General features: G+C 49.2%; 1 protein-coding gene across 1 annotated transcript in view; it reads left to right on the top strand.

The window, feature by feature from the left end:
* DPYSL4 (dihydropyrimidinase like 4) overlaps positions 1-18,863 on the top strand; it is a 51,056-nt gene that overhangs the window by 30,058 nt on the left and 2,135 nt on the right. Inside the window, 2 exon segments of the mRNA XM_044297438.1 lie at positions 17,641-17,742; positions 17,744-17,813. Coding sequence (XP_044153373.1) covers positions 17,641-17,742; positions 17,744-17,813 — 172 coding nt within the window.

Below are 18,863 nucleotides of genomic sequence, written 5' to 3'. Positions count from 1 at the left end.
GCCAAATACCACAGTACAGCACAATATACTGCCCCAGCAGAGCCAAATACCACAGTGCAACACAATATACTGCCCCAGCAGAGCCAAATACCACAGTACAGCACAATATACTGCCCCAGCAGAGCCAAATACCACAGTGCAACACAATATACTGCCCCAGCAGAGCCAAATACCACAGTACAGCACAATATACTGCCCCAGCAGAGCCAAATACCACAGTGCAGCACAATATACTGCCCCAGCAGAGCCAAATACCACAGTACAGCACAATATACTGCCCCAGCAGAGCCAAATACCACAGTACAGCACAATATACTGCCCCAGCAGAGCCAAATACCACAGTGCAGCACAATATACTGCCCCAGCAGAACCAAATACCACAGTACAGCACAATATACTGCCCCAGCAGAGCCAAATACCACAGTGCAGCACAATATACTGCCCCAGCAGAGCCAAATACCACAGTACAGCACAATATACTGCCCTAGCAGAGCCAAATACCACAGTGCAGCACAATATACTGCCCCAGCAGAGCCAAATAGCACAGTGCAACACAATATACTGCCCCAGCAGAGCCAAATACCACAGTACAGCACAATATACCGCCCCAGCAGAGCCAAATACCACAGTGCAGCACAATATACTGCCCCAGCAGAGCCAAATACCACAGTACAGCACAATATACTGCCCCAGCAGAACCAAATACCACAGTGCAGCACAATATACTTCCCCAGCAGAACCAAATACCACAGTGCAGCACAATATACTGCCCCAGCAGAGCCAAATACCACAGTGCAGCACAATATACTGCCCCAGCAGAACCAAATACCACAGTGCAGCACAATATACTGCCCCAGCAGAGCCAAATACCACAGTGCAGCACAATATACTGCCCCAGCAGAACCAAATACCACAGTGCAGCACAATATACTGCCCCAGCAGAACCAAATACCACAGTACAGCACAATATACTGCCCCACCAGAGCCAGATACCACAGTGCAACACAATATACTGCCCCAGCAGAGCCAAATACCACAGTGCAGCACAATATACTGCCCCAGCAGAACCAGATACCACAGTGCAGCACAATATACCGCCCCAGCAGAGCCAAATACTACAGTGCAACACAATATACTGCCCCAGCAGAGCCAAATACCACAGTGCAGTACAATATACTGCCCCAGCAGAGCCAAATACCACAGTGCAGCACAATATACTGCCCCAGCAGAGCCAAATACCACAGTGCAACACAATATACTGCCCCAGCAGAGCCAAATATCACAGTGCAACACAATATACTGCCCCAGCAGAACCAAATACCACAGTGCAGCACAATATACTGCCCCAGCAGAGCCAAATGCCACAGTGCAACACAATATACTGCCCCAGCAGAACCAGACACTACAGTGCAGCACAATATACTGCCCCAGCAGAGCCAAATGCCACAGTGCAGTACAATATACTGCCCCAGCAGAGCCAAATACCACAGTGCAACACAATATACTGCCCCAGCAGAGCCAAATACCACAGTGCAACACAATATACTGCCCCAGCAGAGCCAAATACCACAGTGCAACACAATATACTGCCCTAGCAGAGCCAAATACCACAGTGCAGTACAATATACTGCCCCAGCAGAGCCAAATACCACAGTGCAACACAATATACTGCCTCAGCAGAGCCAAATACCACAGTGCAAGACAATATACCGCCCCACCAGAGCCAAATACCACAGTGCAGTACAATATACTGCCCCAGCAAAGCCAAATACCACAGTGCAACACAATATACTGCCCCAGCAGAGCCAAATACCACAGTGCAACACAATATACTGCCCCACCAGAGCCAAATACCACAGTGCAACACAATATACTGCCCCACCAGAGCCAAATACCACAGTGCAACACAATATACTGCCCCAGCAGAGCCAAATGCCACAGTGCAGTACAATATACTGCCCCAGCAGAGCCAAATACCACAGTGCAACACAATATACTGCCCTAGCAGAGCCAAATACCACAGTGCAACACAATATACTGCCCCAGCAGAGCCAAATACCACAGTGCAACACAATATACTGCCCTAGCAGAGCCAAATACCACAGTGCAGTACAATATACTGCCCCAGCAGAGCCAAATACCACAGTGCAGCACAATATACTGCCCCAGCAGAGCCAAATGCCACAGTGCAGTACAATATACTGCCCCAGCAGAGCCAAATACCACAGTGCAACACAATATACTGCCCCAGCAGAGCCAAATACCACAGTGCAAGACAATATACTGCCCCACCAAAGCCAAATACCACAGTGCAGCACAATATGCTGCCCCAGCAGAACCAAATACCACAGTGCAACACAATATACTGCCCCAGCAGAGCCAAATACCACAGTGCAACACAATATACTGCCCCAGCAGAGCCAAATACCACAGTGCAGCACAATATACTGCCCCAGCAGAGCCAAATACCACAGTGCAGCACAATATGCTGCCCCACCAAAGCCAAATACCACAGTGCAACACAATATACCGCCCCACCAGAGCCAAATACCACAGTGCAACACAATATACTGCCCCACCAGAGCCAAATACCACAGTGCAACACAATATACTGCCCCAGCAGAGCCAAATACCACAGTGCAACACAATATACTGCCCCAGCAGAGCCAAATACCACAGTGCAACACAATATACTGCCCCAGCAGAGCCAAATACCACAGTGCAACACAATATACTGCCCCAGCAGAGCCAAATACCACAGTGCAACACAATATACTGCCCCAGCAGAACCAAATACCACAGTGCAGCACAATATACTGCCCCAGCAGAACCAAATACCACAGTGCAGCACAATATACTGCCCCAGCAGAGCCAAATACCACAGTGCAACACAATATACTGCCCCAGCAGAGCCAAATACCACAGTGCAACACAATATACCGCCCCAGCAGAGCCAAATACCACAGTGCAACACAATATACTGCCCCAGCAGAGCCAAATACCACAGTGCAACACAATATACTGCCCCACCAGAGCCAAATACCACAGTGCAACACAATATACTGCCCCAGCAGAGCCAAATACCACAGTGCAGCACAATATACTGCCCCAGCAGAGCCAAATACCACAGTGCAACACAATATACTGCCTCAGCAGAGCCAAATACCACAGTGCAACACAATATACTGCCCCAGCAGAGCCAAATACCACAGTGCAACACAATATACTGCCCCAGCAGAACCAAATACCACAGTGCAACACAATATACTGCCCCAGCAGAGCCAAATACCACAGTGCAGCACAATATACTGCCCCACCAGAGCCAGATACCACAGTGCAACACAATATACTGCCCCAGCAGAGCCAAATACCACAGTGCAACACAATATACTGCCCAAGCAGAGCCAAATACCACAGTGCAACACAATATACTGCCCCAGCAGAGCCAAATACCACAGTGCAACACAATATACTGCCCCACCAGAGCCAAATACCACAGTGCAACACAATATACTGCCCCAGCAGAGCCAAATACCACAGTGCAACACAATATACTGCCCCAGCAGAACCAAATACCACAGTGCAGCACAATATACTGCCCCACCAGAGCCAAATACCACAGTGCAACACAATATACTGCCCCACCAGAGCCAAATACCACAGTGCAACACAATATACTGCCCCAGCAGAGCCAAATACCACAGTGCAATACAATATACTGCCCCAGCAGAGCCAAATACCACAGTGCAACACAATATACTGCCTCAGCAGAGCCAAATACCACAGTGCAACACAATATACTGCCCCAGCAGAGCCAAATACCACAGTGCATCACAATATACTGCCCCAGCAGAGCCAAATACCACAGTGCAACACAATATACTGCCCCAGCAGAGCCAAATACCACAGTGCAACACAATATACCGTCCCAGCAGAGCCAAATACCACAGTGCAACACAATATACTGCCCCAGCAGAAGGAAATACAACAGTGCAGTACAAAATAATTCCCTCCGGGGTGATCAGTGCCTGCTCCATGTTTTGCCCTCCTACTCCAGTTGCCTCAGGATGGCAATACAGTTGGAGTCAGGAGGGCACCTGTGGCTATTAATTCAGTGAGGAGGATTCAGGTGGCCCCCTGGTTATTAGCCACCGGACATTTCCCTGATATGAGATAGATGATAGATAGATAGATATAGGGTTGTTTCGGGTATCGAAATTTCTATACGCAATTTATATTTTTGTACCGGTTTCGATACAATACCGGGATTTCCATTTTTTCGATACTGGGCTGCGCTGCGCAGTCTAGTATCACTCACAGAACTTGGAGCACGCTGCTGTCACGCTAGCAGAGATAGACAACGTATCCTTAATATTGTTAAAGGGCTTCTGTCACCCCACTAAAGTCTTTTTTTTTGGCTACTTATAATCCCTATACTGCGATATATCAATACATAGTGTTATTAATCATTTTGTTTCAGTAGTTAATTAAAAAAACGGACTTTTATCATATGCAAATTACCTGTCTACCAGCAAGTAGCAGCCGCATCCTCCTTTCATAAAGACGCCCCCTCCTCATGTTGATTGACAGGGCCAGGGAACGCGCTCGTTCTCTGGCTGGCCCTGTCTGCATTCAAAATCTAGCGCCGTACCTGTCTTCATTCGGCGCAGGCGCACTGAGGGGAGGACGCTCGCTCGGCCGCTCCTTCCTCAGTGCGCCGGGTGTAGATGTGACATCGGCGCAGGCGCATTGAGGATGGAGCGGCCGAGCGAGCGTCCTCCCCTCAGTGCGCCTGTGTCGACTGAAGACAGGTACGGCGCAGGCGCCAGATTTTGAATGCAGGCAGGGCCAGCAGAGGACAAGCGCGTTCGCTGGCCCTGTCAATCAACATGAGGAGGGGGCGTCTTTATGAAAGGAGGATGCGGCTGCTACCAGCAAGTAGCCTCCCTACTTGCTGGTAGACAGGTAATTTGCATATGATAAAAGTCAGTTTTTGGAATTAACTACTGAAACAAAATGATTAATAACATTATGTATTGATATATCGCAGTATAGGGATTATAAGTAGCCAAAAAAAAAAAAAAAAAGACTTTAGTGGGGTGACAGAAGCCCCTTAGGCAAGCAAAGCAGGAAAGGATGGTGAATGTTATTGTCCATCTTGGGACAAATGATCTGGCTTTCAATGAGGTTTTAAAGGTGAAGGAAGCTTTTCACACACTTGGTAATGATATACGGGAGGTTGCATCGACTGTTTCATTCTCTGCAGTTTTACCTGTGCATAACCTTTAGCATGATAGGCAGATGCATATTAAGGAATTCAATGTATGGCTTGGTGAATGGTGTCTGAACCAAGGGTTTTGCTTTGTGTCTCATGTTAGCTCTCGTTGGAATGGAAAAGACCCGTACAAGAAAGATGGTTTGCATCTTTCTCTCAAGGGAACGAATGTCCTCAGTGAACAGTTCAAAGTATTTGCTGAGGATCATTTAAACTAGGAAAGGGGGGCAAAAGAGTGATAATCCATCAGTCCGACTGCCCACCGGAACAATGCCAGAAGATGCCAGTAGTACATAGGTTAAGAAATGACAAGCTCAGAGTCTTGTCTACAAATGCTTACAGTTTAGGGAATAAGATCAATGAACTTGAGTCTATAATGGCATGTGAGAATATAGATTTAGTGTCTGTTACTGAGACATGGTTCAATAAGAGTAATGACTGGAATATAACAATACCAGGGTTCTCTCTATATAGGAAAGACAGAGAAGGCAAGAAAGGGGGAGGGGTGCCCTGTATGTGAAAGATAGCATAAAATCTAATCTAATACAAGTTAGCGAGACCAATTTAGAGTCAGTTTGGGTTACGTTGCAGCTTCAAAATTATAAGGTAACTTGTGTAGGTGTGATATATAGACCACCTGGACAAGTCCAAGAATTAGATGATCTACTAGTTGAGGAAATAGCTAAAATGACATTGAAAGGGTAAGTTATCATTATAGGAGACTTTAATCTTCCTGATGTAAACTGGAAAACCAAAATAGCTAGTGATGCCAGGAGTACAGATATTCTAAATTCCCTACTGGGATTATCTCTACAGCAAGTAGTGGAGGAGCCAACCCGGAAGGAGGCCATTTTAAATTTAGTATTCACAAATGGGAATTTGGTATCTGATATTACTGTAGGGGAAAGCTGGGATCTAGTGATCACCAGTCAGTGTGATTTACTATAAGTACAGTGACTGAGTCACACCACACAAAAACAAAAGTTTTAGATTTTAGAAAAACTTACTTTTCTAAAATTAGATTAGTGGTATACGAGTCCCTATCAGACTGGAACAGTTTCAATGGAGTCCAGGAGAAATGGGACTTCTTAAAAGTGGCACTATTGAAGGCAACAGATAATTGCATTAGGCTTGTCAGTAAAAGCAAAAATGAGAAGAGACCACTGTGGTACTCAGCAGAAGTGGGCAAAATCATTAAAAACAAAAAGATAGCATTTAGTAATTATAAAAATAAAAAAAACGAGGATGACAGGGAAATTTATAAAATTTGGCAAAGAGAGGCCAAGCAAGTTATGAGAGCTTCTAAAGCACAGGCAGAAGAGAAATTAGCTCAGTTAGTGAAAAAAGGCGATAAGACATTCTTCAGATACATAAATGAAAAAAGGAAATTAAAACAAGGAATTACCAAAAACAAAAGAAGGAAGGAATATGGAAGAAGATAAAGAACTAGCTGACTGCCTCAATGAATACCTCTGTTCAGTTTTTACAAAGGAAAATGAAGGAGAAGGACCTCAGTTAGGAAAGAAGACTAATGAATCTTTTGGTGCATGTGTCTTTACAGAGGAAGAGGTTCTAAGTCAGCTGTGTAAAATTAATACGAATAAGTCACAGGGGCCTGATGGGATACACCCAAAGCTATTAAAAGAGCTCAGCAGTGAACTAGCAAAACCATTAACAGATTTATTTAACCAATCACTGGTAACAGGAGTCGTCCCAGAAGATTGGAAATTAGCAAATGTTGTGCCCATTCACAAGAAAGGTAGAAGGGAGGAATCGGGCAACTATAGGCCAGTAAGCCTGACATCAATAGTGGGGAAATTAATGGAAACCATACTTAAAGGATAACTGTCCTATATTTTTTTTTTGGAGTATTGGATTGTGGTGATTAATATCACCTTGGTGGCCCTATTTCAACTTTTCACTGTGTATTCAATTACCCCTTAATTCCACATTTTTGTTCCCTGTACTGCCTACTTTTACCTGTGCTTAAAATAGTGTTGCTAGGCATGGTCCGTCTATGTGTTGAAGGACGGAGGACGCAGAAGCAGGCAGCGTGCAAGGTTAATTACAGACAGCCAGGGACTGTAAGTAAATGATTAAAGCCAGGTCCTCCCCAGCAGCTGATAACAGTGCCTGGGCTGTGTGCACTTCTCCCTGTCCCTGCGCTTGGCAGACGCTCCCTCACTCAGCAGACTGGGACAATGCAGAGTTGGAGCAGCGCAGACCAGGAAAGGGAGATCTGCCGTCTGCTCAGTGTATAAATGAAAGCAACATGTGGTAAGAGGACCCCTTTGTGCTGCAGGAGATTAACTCTTTAGGGGGGAGGGCTCTGGTTACTGAGACTTTTGGGGGGCTATTGTTGCTGGCTAGTGAGGGCAGGCGGGATTAGCCTCAGGGTGAGGGCAGTGGCGGCCATCCTAACTGAATAGTGAAATTGCAGTTTTATGCAGACTGGTTGCGAAGGGCTGAATCTTATTAAATATTAAGTAAGTCAGTCTAATAGTAACTGATTCTGGAATATCATGTTATTAGTAACTACATATATGAAAATTGAAATTAGGGTCTAAATGTAACAGTTATCCTTTAAGGAGAGGATTGTGGAACATCTAAAATCTCATGGATTGAAAGATGGAAAACAGCATGGGTTTACTTCAGGGAGATCATGTCAAACTAATCTTATTGATTTTTTTGATTGGGTGACTAAAATAATAGATGGCGGAGGTGCAGTAGACATCGCTTATCTAGACTTTAGTAAGGCTTTTGATACTGTCCCACATAGAAGGCGTATCAATAAATTGCAGTCTTTGTGCTTGGACTCCCATATTGTTGAATGGATTAGGCAGTGGCTGAGGGACAGACAACAGAGGGTTGTAGTCAATGGAGTATATTCAGACCATGGTCTTGTTACCAGTGGGGTATCTGTCCAGTCTGGGACCCATATTGTTTAATATCTTTATCAGCAAAATTGCAGAAGGCCTCGATGGTAAGGTGTGCCTTTTTGCTGATGACACAAAGATTTGTAACAGGGTTGATGTTCCTGGAGGGATACAACAAATGAAAAAGGACTTAGGAAAACTAGAGGAATGGTCAAAAATCTGGCAACTAAAATGTAATGTTGATAAGTGCAAGATAATGTACCTGGGGCGTAAAAACCCAAGAGCAGAATATAAAATCAGTGATACAGTCCTAACCTCAGTATCTGAGGAAAGCGATTTAGGGGTCATTATTTCAGAAGACTTAAAGGTAGGCAGACAATGTCATAGAGCAGCAGGAAATGCTAGCAGAATGCTTGGGTGTATAGGGAGAGGCATTACCGGTAGAAAGAGGGAGGTGCTTATGCCGCTCTACAGAGCACTAGTGAGACCTCATTTGGAGTATTGTGCTCAGTACTGGAGACCATATCTCCAGAAGGATAGTGATACTTTGGAGAGAGTTCAGAGAAGAGCTACTAAACTAGTACATGGATTGCAGGATAAAACTTACCAGGAAAGGTTAAAGGACCTTAACATGTATAGCTTGGAAGAAAGACGAGACAGAGGGGATATGATAGAAACTTTTAAATACATAAAGGGAATCAACAAGGTAAAAGAGGAGAGAATATTGAAAAGAAGAAAAACTGCTACAAGAGGACATAGGTTTAAATTAGAGGGGCAAAGGTTTATAAGTAATATCAGGAAGTATTACTTTACTGAGAGAGTAGTGGATGCATGGAATAGCCTTCCTGAAGAAGTGGCAGCTGCAAATACAGTGAGGGAGTTTAAGCATATATGGGATAGGCATAAGGCCATCCTTCATATAAGATAGGGCCAGGGGCTATCCATAGTACTTAGTATATTGGGCATACTAGATGGGCCAAATGGTTCTTATCTGCCGACACATTCTATGTTTCTATCATTGGTGCACCCTCCCTCCAGTATTAAAACATTGGTGGTGCAGTGCGCCCTTCTCCCCTTCCCCCCTCCCCAGTATTAGAAACATCCTCCTCATTGGTGGCAGTGGCAGCTTCTGATCGGAGCCCCAGCAGTGTAATCCTGGCAGCTTCTGATCGGAGCCCCAGCAGTGTAATCCTGGGGCTCCGATCAGTTACCATGACAGCCAGGAAGCTACTGAATCCCTGGCTGCCATGGTAACCTCCCTGCTGCTGTGTGTACTATGCACAGGGCAGCAGGGAGAGTGTAAAGTCCTATTCACCCTAATAGAGCTCTATCAGGGTGAATAGGACAAGGGATGAAAAGATCCCAGGTTCTAGCCCCTAAGGGGGGAAATAGTTATTAAATAAACAGTTTAAAAAATTCATTAAAAAAATATATAAACAATAAATAAACATATCACATATTGCCACTTCTGAAAAGTTCAAACTATTAAAATATAAAAAAATCTCCTATGCGGTGAACGCCAGAACAGAAAAAAAATAAAGAAAAACTGTGCGATTCACCATTTTTTAGTCACCTTGTCCCCCAAAAAAATATGGTTGGACTGTTCGATTATGAGCCAGATGTTCCATAAAATGCGGAATGCACACGGCTTTTTTTGGTGTTTTATTTTTTTGGCGTGGTATTGAATATCGTAATACTTTTTTATGGTATCGAAACCGAATCAAAATTTTGGTATCGAAACAATACTACATAGATAGATATGAGATATATGATAGATAGATAATAGATAGAGATTAATAATAATACCTGCTGACTGTTGCCTCGCACACAGAATCCAGATTCCACATCCCCTTTAAACCACTTCTTACATGATGAATTGGCAGTGATGGGTCCTGCGCCCGCAGCTCCGCTCGCCTCTGAACATCACTGGGAATTAACGTTACTTCAGAGATGGGAACATTTATCGCTTCTTCCCTTAAAGTCACAGCAGCAGCGTGTACTTACTGGAATACAGGCAGCCCACCGCACCGACACTCCTAGACATCTGGAGGTCCTTCTCTACCACATTTATATCCATCAGTTCCTCTGGATTATCATATTAGTTTGGTAGAAATATAATTGCCATTTCTGAACTGGTGACACCCAGCTGATGGGTGCAGATCTTAAGCCTGGCCTCACCCCCCACAGCCTCTTGTTAATGCCGAATATTGGTAGACACAGAAATATATTACATTCACTGTTACAGAATATTATATTATATTACGTATACTATTACAGAGGGGATACAGACTAGTGGCTATATCTACCAAAACTAACAATGCTAGGGGTGGATGCTGATATAACATAGATGACCTAGAACAGTGATGCCCAACCTACGGCCTGCGGACCCATTCCGGCCCACGAAGCTGTGTCATGCAGCCTGTGCGACTCGCTGGAAAAAGTCTAAGGCGTACTAATACGCCTTAGACTTTTCCCCCCCACATTCATCAGCGCAGTGAGCGCTGTGAACGGCAAGGGCAGCGCAGCGATGCTTCCTGTGCCGGAAATAACCAATAACAAGGCTCCTTACAGCAAGGAGCTTTGTTATTGGTTGGTATGAGCGCGCCAGAGCGATACAAGTCGGGTCAGGCAGGGGAAGCCGGCGGGAGCTGGAAGGAGGAGGGGCGGCTCCGGTGGTGTCTGCAGTAAGGAGAGCGGAGCACGCTGTCCGAGCACCTTGGGCAACATGACAGGGCCGCTGGAGAGGTAAGGAGCGTGGACTCATGTGAAAGGTCCCCAGTGACCCTGCTCCCCCCTCCTCCTGTCACCCCACTAGTGACCCTGCTCCCCCCTCCTCCTGTCACCCCACTAGTGACCCTGCTCCCCCCTCCTCCTGTCACCTCACTAGTGACCCTCTCACCCCTCCTCCTGTCACCCACTAGTGACCCTGCTCCCCCTCCTCCTGTCACCTCACTAGTGAACCCTGCTCCCCCCTCCTCCTGTCACCTCACTAGTGACCCTGCTCCCCCCTCCTGTCACCCCACTAGTGATCCTGCTCCCCCCTCCTCCTGTCACCTTCACTAGTGACCCTGCTCCCCCCTCCTGTCACCCCACTAGTGACCCTGCTCCCCCCTCCTCCTGTCCACCTCACTAGTGACCCCTCTCCCCCCTCCTCCTGTCACCTCACTTGTGACCCTGCTCCCCTCCTCCTGTCACCCCACTAGTGACCCGCTCCCCTCCTCCTGTCACCCACTAGTGACCCTGCTCCCCTCCTCCTGTCACCCACTAGTGACCCTGCCCCCCTCCTCCTGTCACCCCACTAGTGACCCTGCTCCCCCTCCTGTCACCCACTAGTGACCCTGCTCCCCCTCCTCCTGTCACCCACTAGTGACCCTGCTCCCCTCCTCCTGTCACCCACTAGTGACCCTGCTCCCCTCCTCCTGTCACCCACTAGTGACCCTGCTCCCCCTCCTCCTGTCACCCCACTAGTGACCCTGCTCCCCCTCCTCCTGTCACCCACTAGTGACCCTGCTCCCCCTCCTCTGTCACCTCACTAGTGACCCTGCTCCCTCCTCCTGTCACCACTAGTGACCCTGCTCCCCCTCCTCCTGTCACACTAGTGACCCTGCTCCCCCTCCTCCTGTCACCCACTAGTGACCCTGCTCCCCCTCCTCCTGTCACCCACTAGTGACCCTGCTCCCTCCCTCCTGTCACCCACTAGTGACCCTGCTCCCCCTGTCACCTCCACTTGTGACCCTGCTCCCCATCCTCCTGTCACCCCACTAGTGACCCTGCTCCCCCTCCTCCTGTCACCTCACTAGTGACCCTGCTCCCCACTCCTCCTGTCCACTTCACTAGTGACCCTGCTCCCCCTCCTCCTGTCACCCCACTAGTGACCTCTGCTCCCCCCTCCTCCTGTCACCTCACTAGTGACCCCTCTCCCCCCTCCTCCTGTCACCCCACTAGTGACCCTGCTCCCCCTCCTCCTGTCACCTCACTAGTGACCCTGCTCCCCCTCCTCCTGTCACCCTCACTAGTGACCCTGCTCCCCCTCCTCCTGTCACCCTCACTAGTGACCCTGCTCCCCCCCTCATCCTGTCACCTCACTAGTGACCCTGCTCCCCCCTCCTCCTGTCACCTCACTAGTGACCCTGCTCCCCCTCCTCCCTGTCACCCCACTAGTGACCCTGCTCCCCCCTCCTCCTGTCACCTCACTAGTGACCCTGCTCCCCCTCCTCCTGTCACCTCACTAGTGACCCTGCTCCCCCCTCCTACTGTCACCTCACTAGTGACCCTGCTCCTCCCTCCTCTGTCACCCCACTAGTGACACCTTCTCCCCCCTCCTCCTGTCACCCCACTAGTGACCCTTCTCCCCCCTCCTCCTGTCACCTCACTAGTGACCCTGCTCCCCCCTCGCTCACCCTCATAGTGCACCGCCTCCCCCTCCTCCTGTCACCCACTAGGGACCCTGCTCCCCCTCCTCCTGTCACCCCACTAGTGACCCTGCTCCCCCTCCTCCTGTCACCTCACTAGTGACCATGCTCCCCATCCTCCTGTCACCACACCTAGTGACCCTGCTCCCCCTCCTCCTGTCACCCACTAGTGACCCTGCTCCCCCCTCCTCCTGTCACCTCACTAGTGACCCTGCTCCCCCCTCCTCCTGTCACCTCCTAGTGCCCTGCTCCCCCCTCCTCCTGTCACCCTCACTAGTGACCTGCTCCCCCTCCTCCTGTCACCCACTAGTGACCCCGCTCCCCTCCTCCTGTCACCTCACTAGTGACCCTGCTCCCCTCTCCTCCTGTCACCTCACTAGTGACCCATGCTCCCCCCTCCTCCTGTCACCCCACTAGTGACCCGGCTCCCCCTCCTCCTGTCACCTCACTAGTGACCCTGCTCCCCCCTCCTCCTGTCACCTCCACTAGTGACCCTGCTCCCCCCCTCCTGTCACCCCACTAGTGACCCTGCTCCCCCCTCCTCCTGTCACCCCACTAGTGACCCTGTCCCCCTCCTCCTGTCACCTCCACTAGTGACCCTGCTCCCACTCCTCAGTACACCTTCACTATTGACCCTGCTCCCCCCTCCTCCTGTCACCCTCACTCGTGACCTCTGCTCCCCCTCCTCCTGGTCACCTGCACTAGTGACCCCTGCTCCCCCCTCATCCTGTCACCTCCACTAGTGACCACTGCTCCCCCCTCCTCCTGTCACCTCACTAGTGACCCCCTGCTCCCCCTCCTTCCTGTACACCTCACTAGTGACCCTGCTCCCCCTCCTCCTGTCACACGCACTAGTGGACCCTGCTCCCCCCTCCTCCTGTCACCCTCAGCTAGTGACCCTGCTCCCCCATCCTCCTGTCACCTCACTAGTGACACCTGGCTCCCCACTCCTCCTGTCCCCCCTTCGACTAGTGACCCTGCCCTCCACTCCTCCTCCTGTCACCCCACTAGTGACTCTGCTCCCCCCTCCTATGTCACTCACTAGTGACCCCTCTCTCCCCCTCCTCCTGTCACCACACTAGTGACCATGCTCCCCCTCCTCCTGTCAACTCACTAGTGACCCTGCTCCCCCCTCCTACTTATCACATCACTAGTGACCTGCCCTCCACCCTCCTCCTGTCACCCACCTAGTGACCCTGCTCCCCCTCCTCCTATCACCTCCTAGTGACCCCTGCTCCCCCTCCTCCTGTCACCCCCCTAGTGACCCTGCTCCCCCTCCTCCTGTCACATCAATAGGACCCCTGCTCCCCCTCCTCCTGTCACCTACACTAGTGACACTGCTCCCCCCCTCCTCCTGTCACCACAATAGTGACCCTGCTCCCCCTCCTCCTGTCACCCACTAGTGACCCTGCTCCCCCTCCTCCTGTCACCCTCACTAGTGACCCTGCTCCCCACTCCTCCTGTCACCTCACTAGTGACCCTGCTCCCCCCTCCTCCTGTCACCCTCACTAGTGACCCTGCTCCCCCCTCCTCCTGTCACCCCACTAGTGACCCTGCTCCCCCTCCTCCTGTCACCTCACTAGTGACCCCTGCTCCCCCTCCTCCTGTCACCTCACTAGTGACCCTGCTCCCCCCTCCTCCTGTCACCTCACTAGTGACCCTGCTCCCCCCCTCCTCCTGTCACCTCACTAGTGACCCTGCTCCCCCCTCCTCCTGTCACCTCACTAGTGACCCTGCACCCCCTCCTCCTGTCACCCCACTAGTGACCCTGCTCCCCCCTCCTCCTGTCACCCCCACTAGTGACCCTGCTCCCCCCTCCTCCTGTCACCCCACTAGTGACCCTGCTCCCCCTCCTCCTGTCACCTCACTAGTGACCCTGCTCCCCCCTCCTCCTGTCACCTCACTAGTGACTCTGCTCCCCCCTCCTCCTGTCACCCGACTAGTGACCCTGCTCCCCCTCCTACTATCACCTCACTAGTGACCCTGCTCCCCCCCTCCTCCTGTCACCCGACTAGTGACCCTGCTTCCCCCTCCTCCTGTCACCTACTAGTGACCCTGCTCCCCCTCCTACTATCACCTCACTAGTGACCCTGCTCCCCCCCTCCTCCTGTCACCCCACTAGTGACCCTGCTCCCCCCTCCTCCTGTCACCCCACTAGTGACCCTGCTCCCCCTCCTCCTGTCACCCCACTAGTGACCCTGCTCCCCCTCCTCCTGTCACCTCACTAGTGACCCTGCTCCCCCCTCCTCCTGTCACCTCACTAGTGACTCTGCTCCCCCCTCCTCCTGTCACCCGACTAGTGACCCTGCTCCCCCTCCTACTATCACCTCACTAGTGACCCTGCTCCCCCCCCTCCTCCTGTCACCCGACTAGTGACCCTGCTTCCCCCTCCTCCTGTCACCTTACTAGTGACCCTGCTCCCCCTCCTACTATCACCTCACTAGTGACCCTGCTCCCCCCCTCCTCCTGTCACCCCACTAGTGACCCTGCTCCCCCTCCTCCTGTCGTACCACAGGGAAGATGCTAAACAGACTCCACCGACTATGATGGGATCCGTTCAGTTTCCGTTCAGGATCCTGTCTTTTTACCGGACACAGAAGTGCTGCGTGCAAGGCTTTTTGTCTGGTCTTTCGACAGAATCTGCATCAGAAGCTCCAAACGCAGATTTGAAGGCCTACGTGTTATGTATTTTAGTAATGCTCACACGTGCCCCCTCACAGTAATAATGGCCAGATATGTGCCCTGTTCACAGCAGTAATGCTCACACGTGCCCCCTCACAGTAATAATGGCCAGATATGTGCCCTCTTCACAGCAGTAATGCTCACACGTGCCCCCTCACAGTAATAATGGCCAGATATGTGCCCTCTTCACAGCAGTAATGCTCACACGTGCCCCCTCACAGTAATAATGGCCAGATATGTGCCCTCTTCACAGCAGTAATGCTCACACGTGCCCCTTCACAGTAATAATGGCCAGATATGTGCCCTCTTCACAGCAGTAATGCTCACATGGGCCCCCTCACAGTAATAATGGCCAGATATGTGCCCTGTTCACAGCAGTAATGCTCACACGTGCCCCTTCACAGTAATAATGGCCAGATATGTGCCCTCTTCACAGCAGTAATGCTCACATGGGCCCCCTCACAGTAATAATGGCCAGATATGTGCCCTGTTCACAGCAGTAATGCTCACACGTGCCCCCTCACAGTAATAATGGCCAGATATGTGCCCTCTTCACAGCAGTAATGCTCACACATGCCCCCTCAGAGTAATAATGGCCAGATATGTGCCCTCTTCACAGAGGTAATGCTCACACGTGCCCCCTCACAGTGTTTGCATTTCTTTCTGGCAAAGCTACCTGGTTCTGGCCCGCGAAATTTATACCATGTCTACTGCGGCCCTCAGACGAAAAATGGTTGGGCACCACTGACATAAAATTTCAGGACTCCCTCTAGTGGTGGATGCTGATATGACATAGATGACCTGGAATTTCAGTTTAAGTGGCAAAGTACAGTACAGACCAAAAGTTTGGACACACCTTCTCATTCAAAGAGTTTTCTTTATTTTCATGACAATGAAGGCATCAAAACTATGAATTAACACATGTGAAATTATATACATAACAAAAAAGTGTGAAACAACTGAAAATATGTCGTATTCTAGGTTCTTCAAAGTAGCCACCTTTTGCTTTGATTACTGCTTTGCACACTCATGGCATTCTCTTGATGAGCTTCAAGAGGTAGTCCCCTGAAATGGTCTTCCAACAGTCTTGAAGGAGTTCCCAGAGATGCTTAGCACTTGTTGGCCCTTTTTCCCTTCACTCTGCGGTCCAGCTCACCCCAAACCATCTCGATTGGGCTCAGGTCCGGTGACTATGGAGGCCAGGTCATCTGGTGCAGCACCCCATCACTCTCCTTCATGGTCAAATAGCCCTTACTTTCAAATTTTTCCCAATTTTTCGGACTGACTGACTGACCTTCATTTCTTAAAGTAATGATGGCCACTCGTTTTTCTTTACTTAGCTGCTTTTTTCTTGCCATAATACAAATTCTAACAGTCTATTCAGTAGGACTATCAGCTGTGTATCCACCTGACTTCTCCACAACGCAACTAATGGTCCCAACCCCATTTATAAGGCAAGAAATCCCACTTATTAAACCTGACAGGGCACACCTGTGAAGTGAAAACCATTTCAGGTGACTACCTCTTGAAGCTCATCAAGAGAATGCCAAGAGTGTGCAAAGCAGTAATCAAAGCAAAAGGTGGCTACTTTGAAGAACCTAGAATATGACATATTTTCAGTTGTTTCACACTTGTTTGTTATGTATATAATTTCACATGTGTTAATTCATAGTTTTGATGCCTTCAGTGAGAATCTACAATTTTCATAGTCATGAAAATAAAGAAAACTCTTTGAATGAGACGCCGGCCTCTACATAACTTCGGCGCAAACACCGCTTGTCTAAATCCTACTGTAGCTGTCTTACATTAAGACCATTTTCTACTCCTAAAACAGGCGTAGAAAATGATAAATGAGACGGGCCGGCCGAATGAAGAATACATTTCCTAATGTGTCAGGTTTCCGGTAGCAGAGATCTCTGAGCGGTGCCAAAGGGGCGCATGTGCAGTATAGAGACATTTACTTCTGGAAATCAGGGAGTCCGTGATGAAAGGCTTCACCTACATGATCTTCTCACATGTATTTGTTGTATACCAGAAGATTATTTTCTTCCCCTTTAAGAAAGCTGGCTTATTTAGCCAAGCGCAACTGTAAAACGTGCTATATAAAGCAGCAGCTTCTTCCTGAAAATTGCCCCTTTGGGGGTTAGTTAGGAGGGTGCCGAGGCTCAGGATTTTTAGCTCACATTGTATCCAGTCTTATATTGAGTTCTGAAGCGAGAGAGAATTAGGTCAGTTCTTTTATGCTGTAATTCTGGTATCTTCCCCCGCGTTCCTGGGGGATTAGAGTGCTAGCGCCGTATCCTGGGGGGGAACGCAGCCTGCTGCTCCACTTATTAATGGGAGAAATGGAAGTGAGTTATTCAGTGTAAACATGTTCTGTTTTATTTTTTTTCAGATGGCGGAGGTCCGGGGCGTTCCCAGGGGTTTGTATGATGGACCTGTTCATGAAGTTACAATAACTGCTAATTCAGCAGCCCCCACGCCAACGTCGAGGATAGGAGCCTGTCCAGGAAAAGTCCAGACTGGCGCCAGGCCGCAACCTGCATCGGTCTGGATTCAGCTTGTCAGGTGAATTGAAAAGAAATTAAATTAAAGGGGTTTTCTGCGTGTTTTCTTCTGATGACTAGTGTTTAGCGAATCAAAGTGAAACTAATTGAATTCAATCCAAATTTCAGGAAAACTTCAATTTGCAGTTAATTTGAATTTTCTCTCGTTTCATTGTAACAAATTGATTTTTTCCTAAAATGGCGGCTACACGTGTTACAAAGTGAAAGTAAGAAGCCCGGGAAGGAGATATGACCCATAATGCCGTGCAGTCAGCCAATCAGCCGATAGCTATCCCCTGTGATGTCACAGCCCTATAAAAAGCCTCATCCTGCCCACTCTCTGCCATTTTACAGTGAACTGAGCATAGGGACAGATGTGCCAAGTGCTAGGTACAGAGTTTAACAAAGCTTTTAATTGTAGAATCTGGGATAGGGACAGTGCAGGGACAGTGTAGGGACAGTGCAGGGAGAGTGTAGGGACAGTGTAGGGACAGTGCAGGGACAGTGCAGGGAGAGTGTAGGGAGAGTGTAGGGACAGATGTGCCAAGTGCTAGGTACAGAGTTTAACAAAGCTTTTAATTGTAGAATCTGGGATAGGGAGAGTGTAGGGAGAGTGCAGGGACAGTGTAGGGAGAGTGCAGGGACAGTGTAGGGACAGTGCAGGGAGAGTTTTCAGACACTGTAGGGTGAGCATAGGGAGACTGCACAGACAGTACCGGCTCTGTGTAATCGCTGTGTGCATCTTGTTTATCTGCTGCGCCATTCGGTCTTAATCTGTTCTGTTATACATAGACTGATATTATCTCTGTTTTGGACCCACTCCTTTTTTTTGCCTTACCCATACTGACCAAATACTGACAGTTTGAAGACGGATGCTCAAACTACAGGATCCGCTTCTTTTGGGCTGTTTTTCTGCTGGATCAGAAGAACGGAAAAATAAACAATGATACGAACACAGCCTTACTCCTGACTCCCTCCCCTCTGTCATGGGGCCACTCCTTGAATTTTGGGCCACTACTGTCATGGGGCCACTCCTGGGCCAAAAAGTCCACACTGCATGCGGCAGCCCCAT

The sequence above is a fragment of the Bufo gargarizans genome, chromosome 6 (genome assembly GCF_014858855.1).
Source record: "Bufo gargarizans isolate SCDJY-AF-19 chromosome 6, ASM1485885v1, whole genome shotgun sequence".
NCBI lineage: Eukaryota > Metazoa > Chordata > Amphibia > Anura > Bufonidae > Bufo > Bufo gargarizans.
This window is presented reverse-complemented; position numbering and strand designations above follow the sequence as displayed.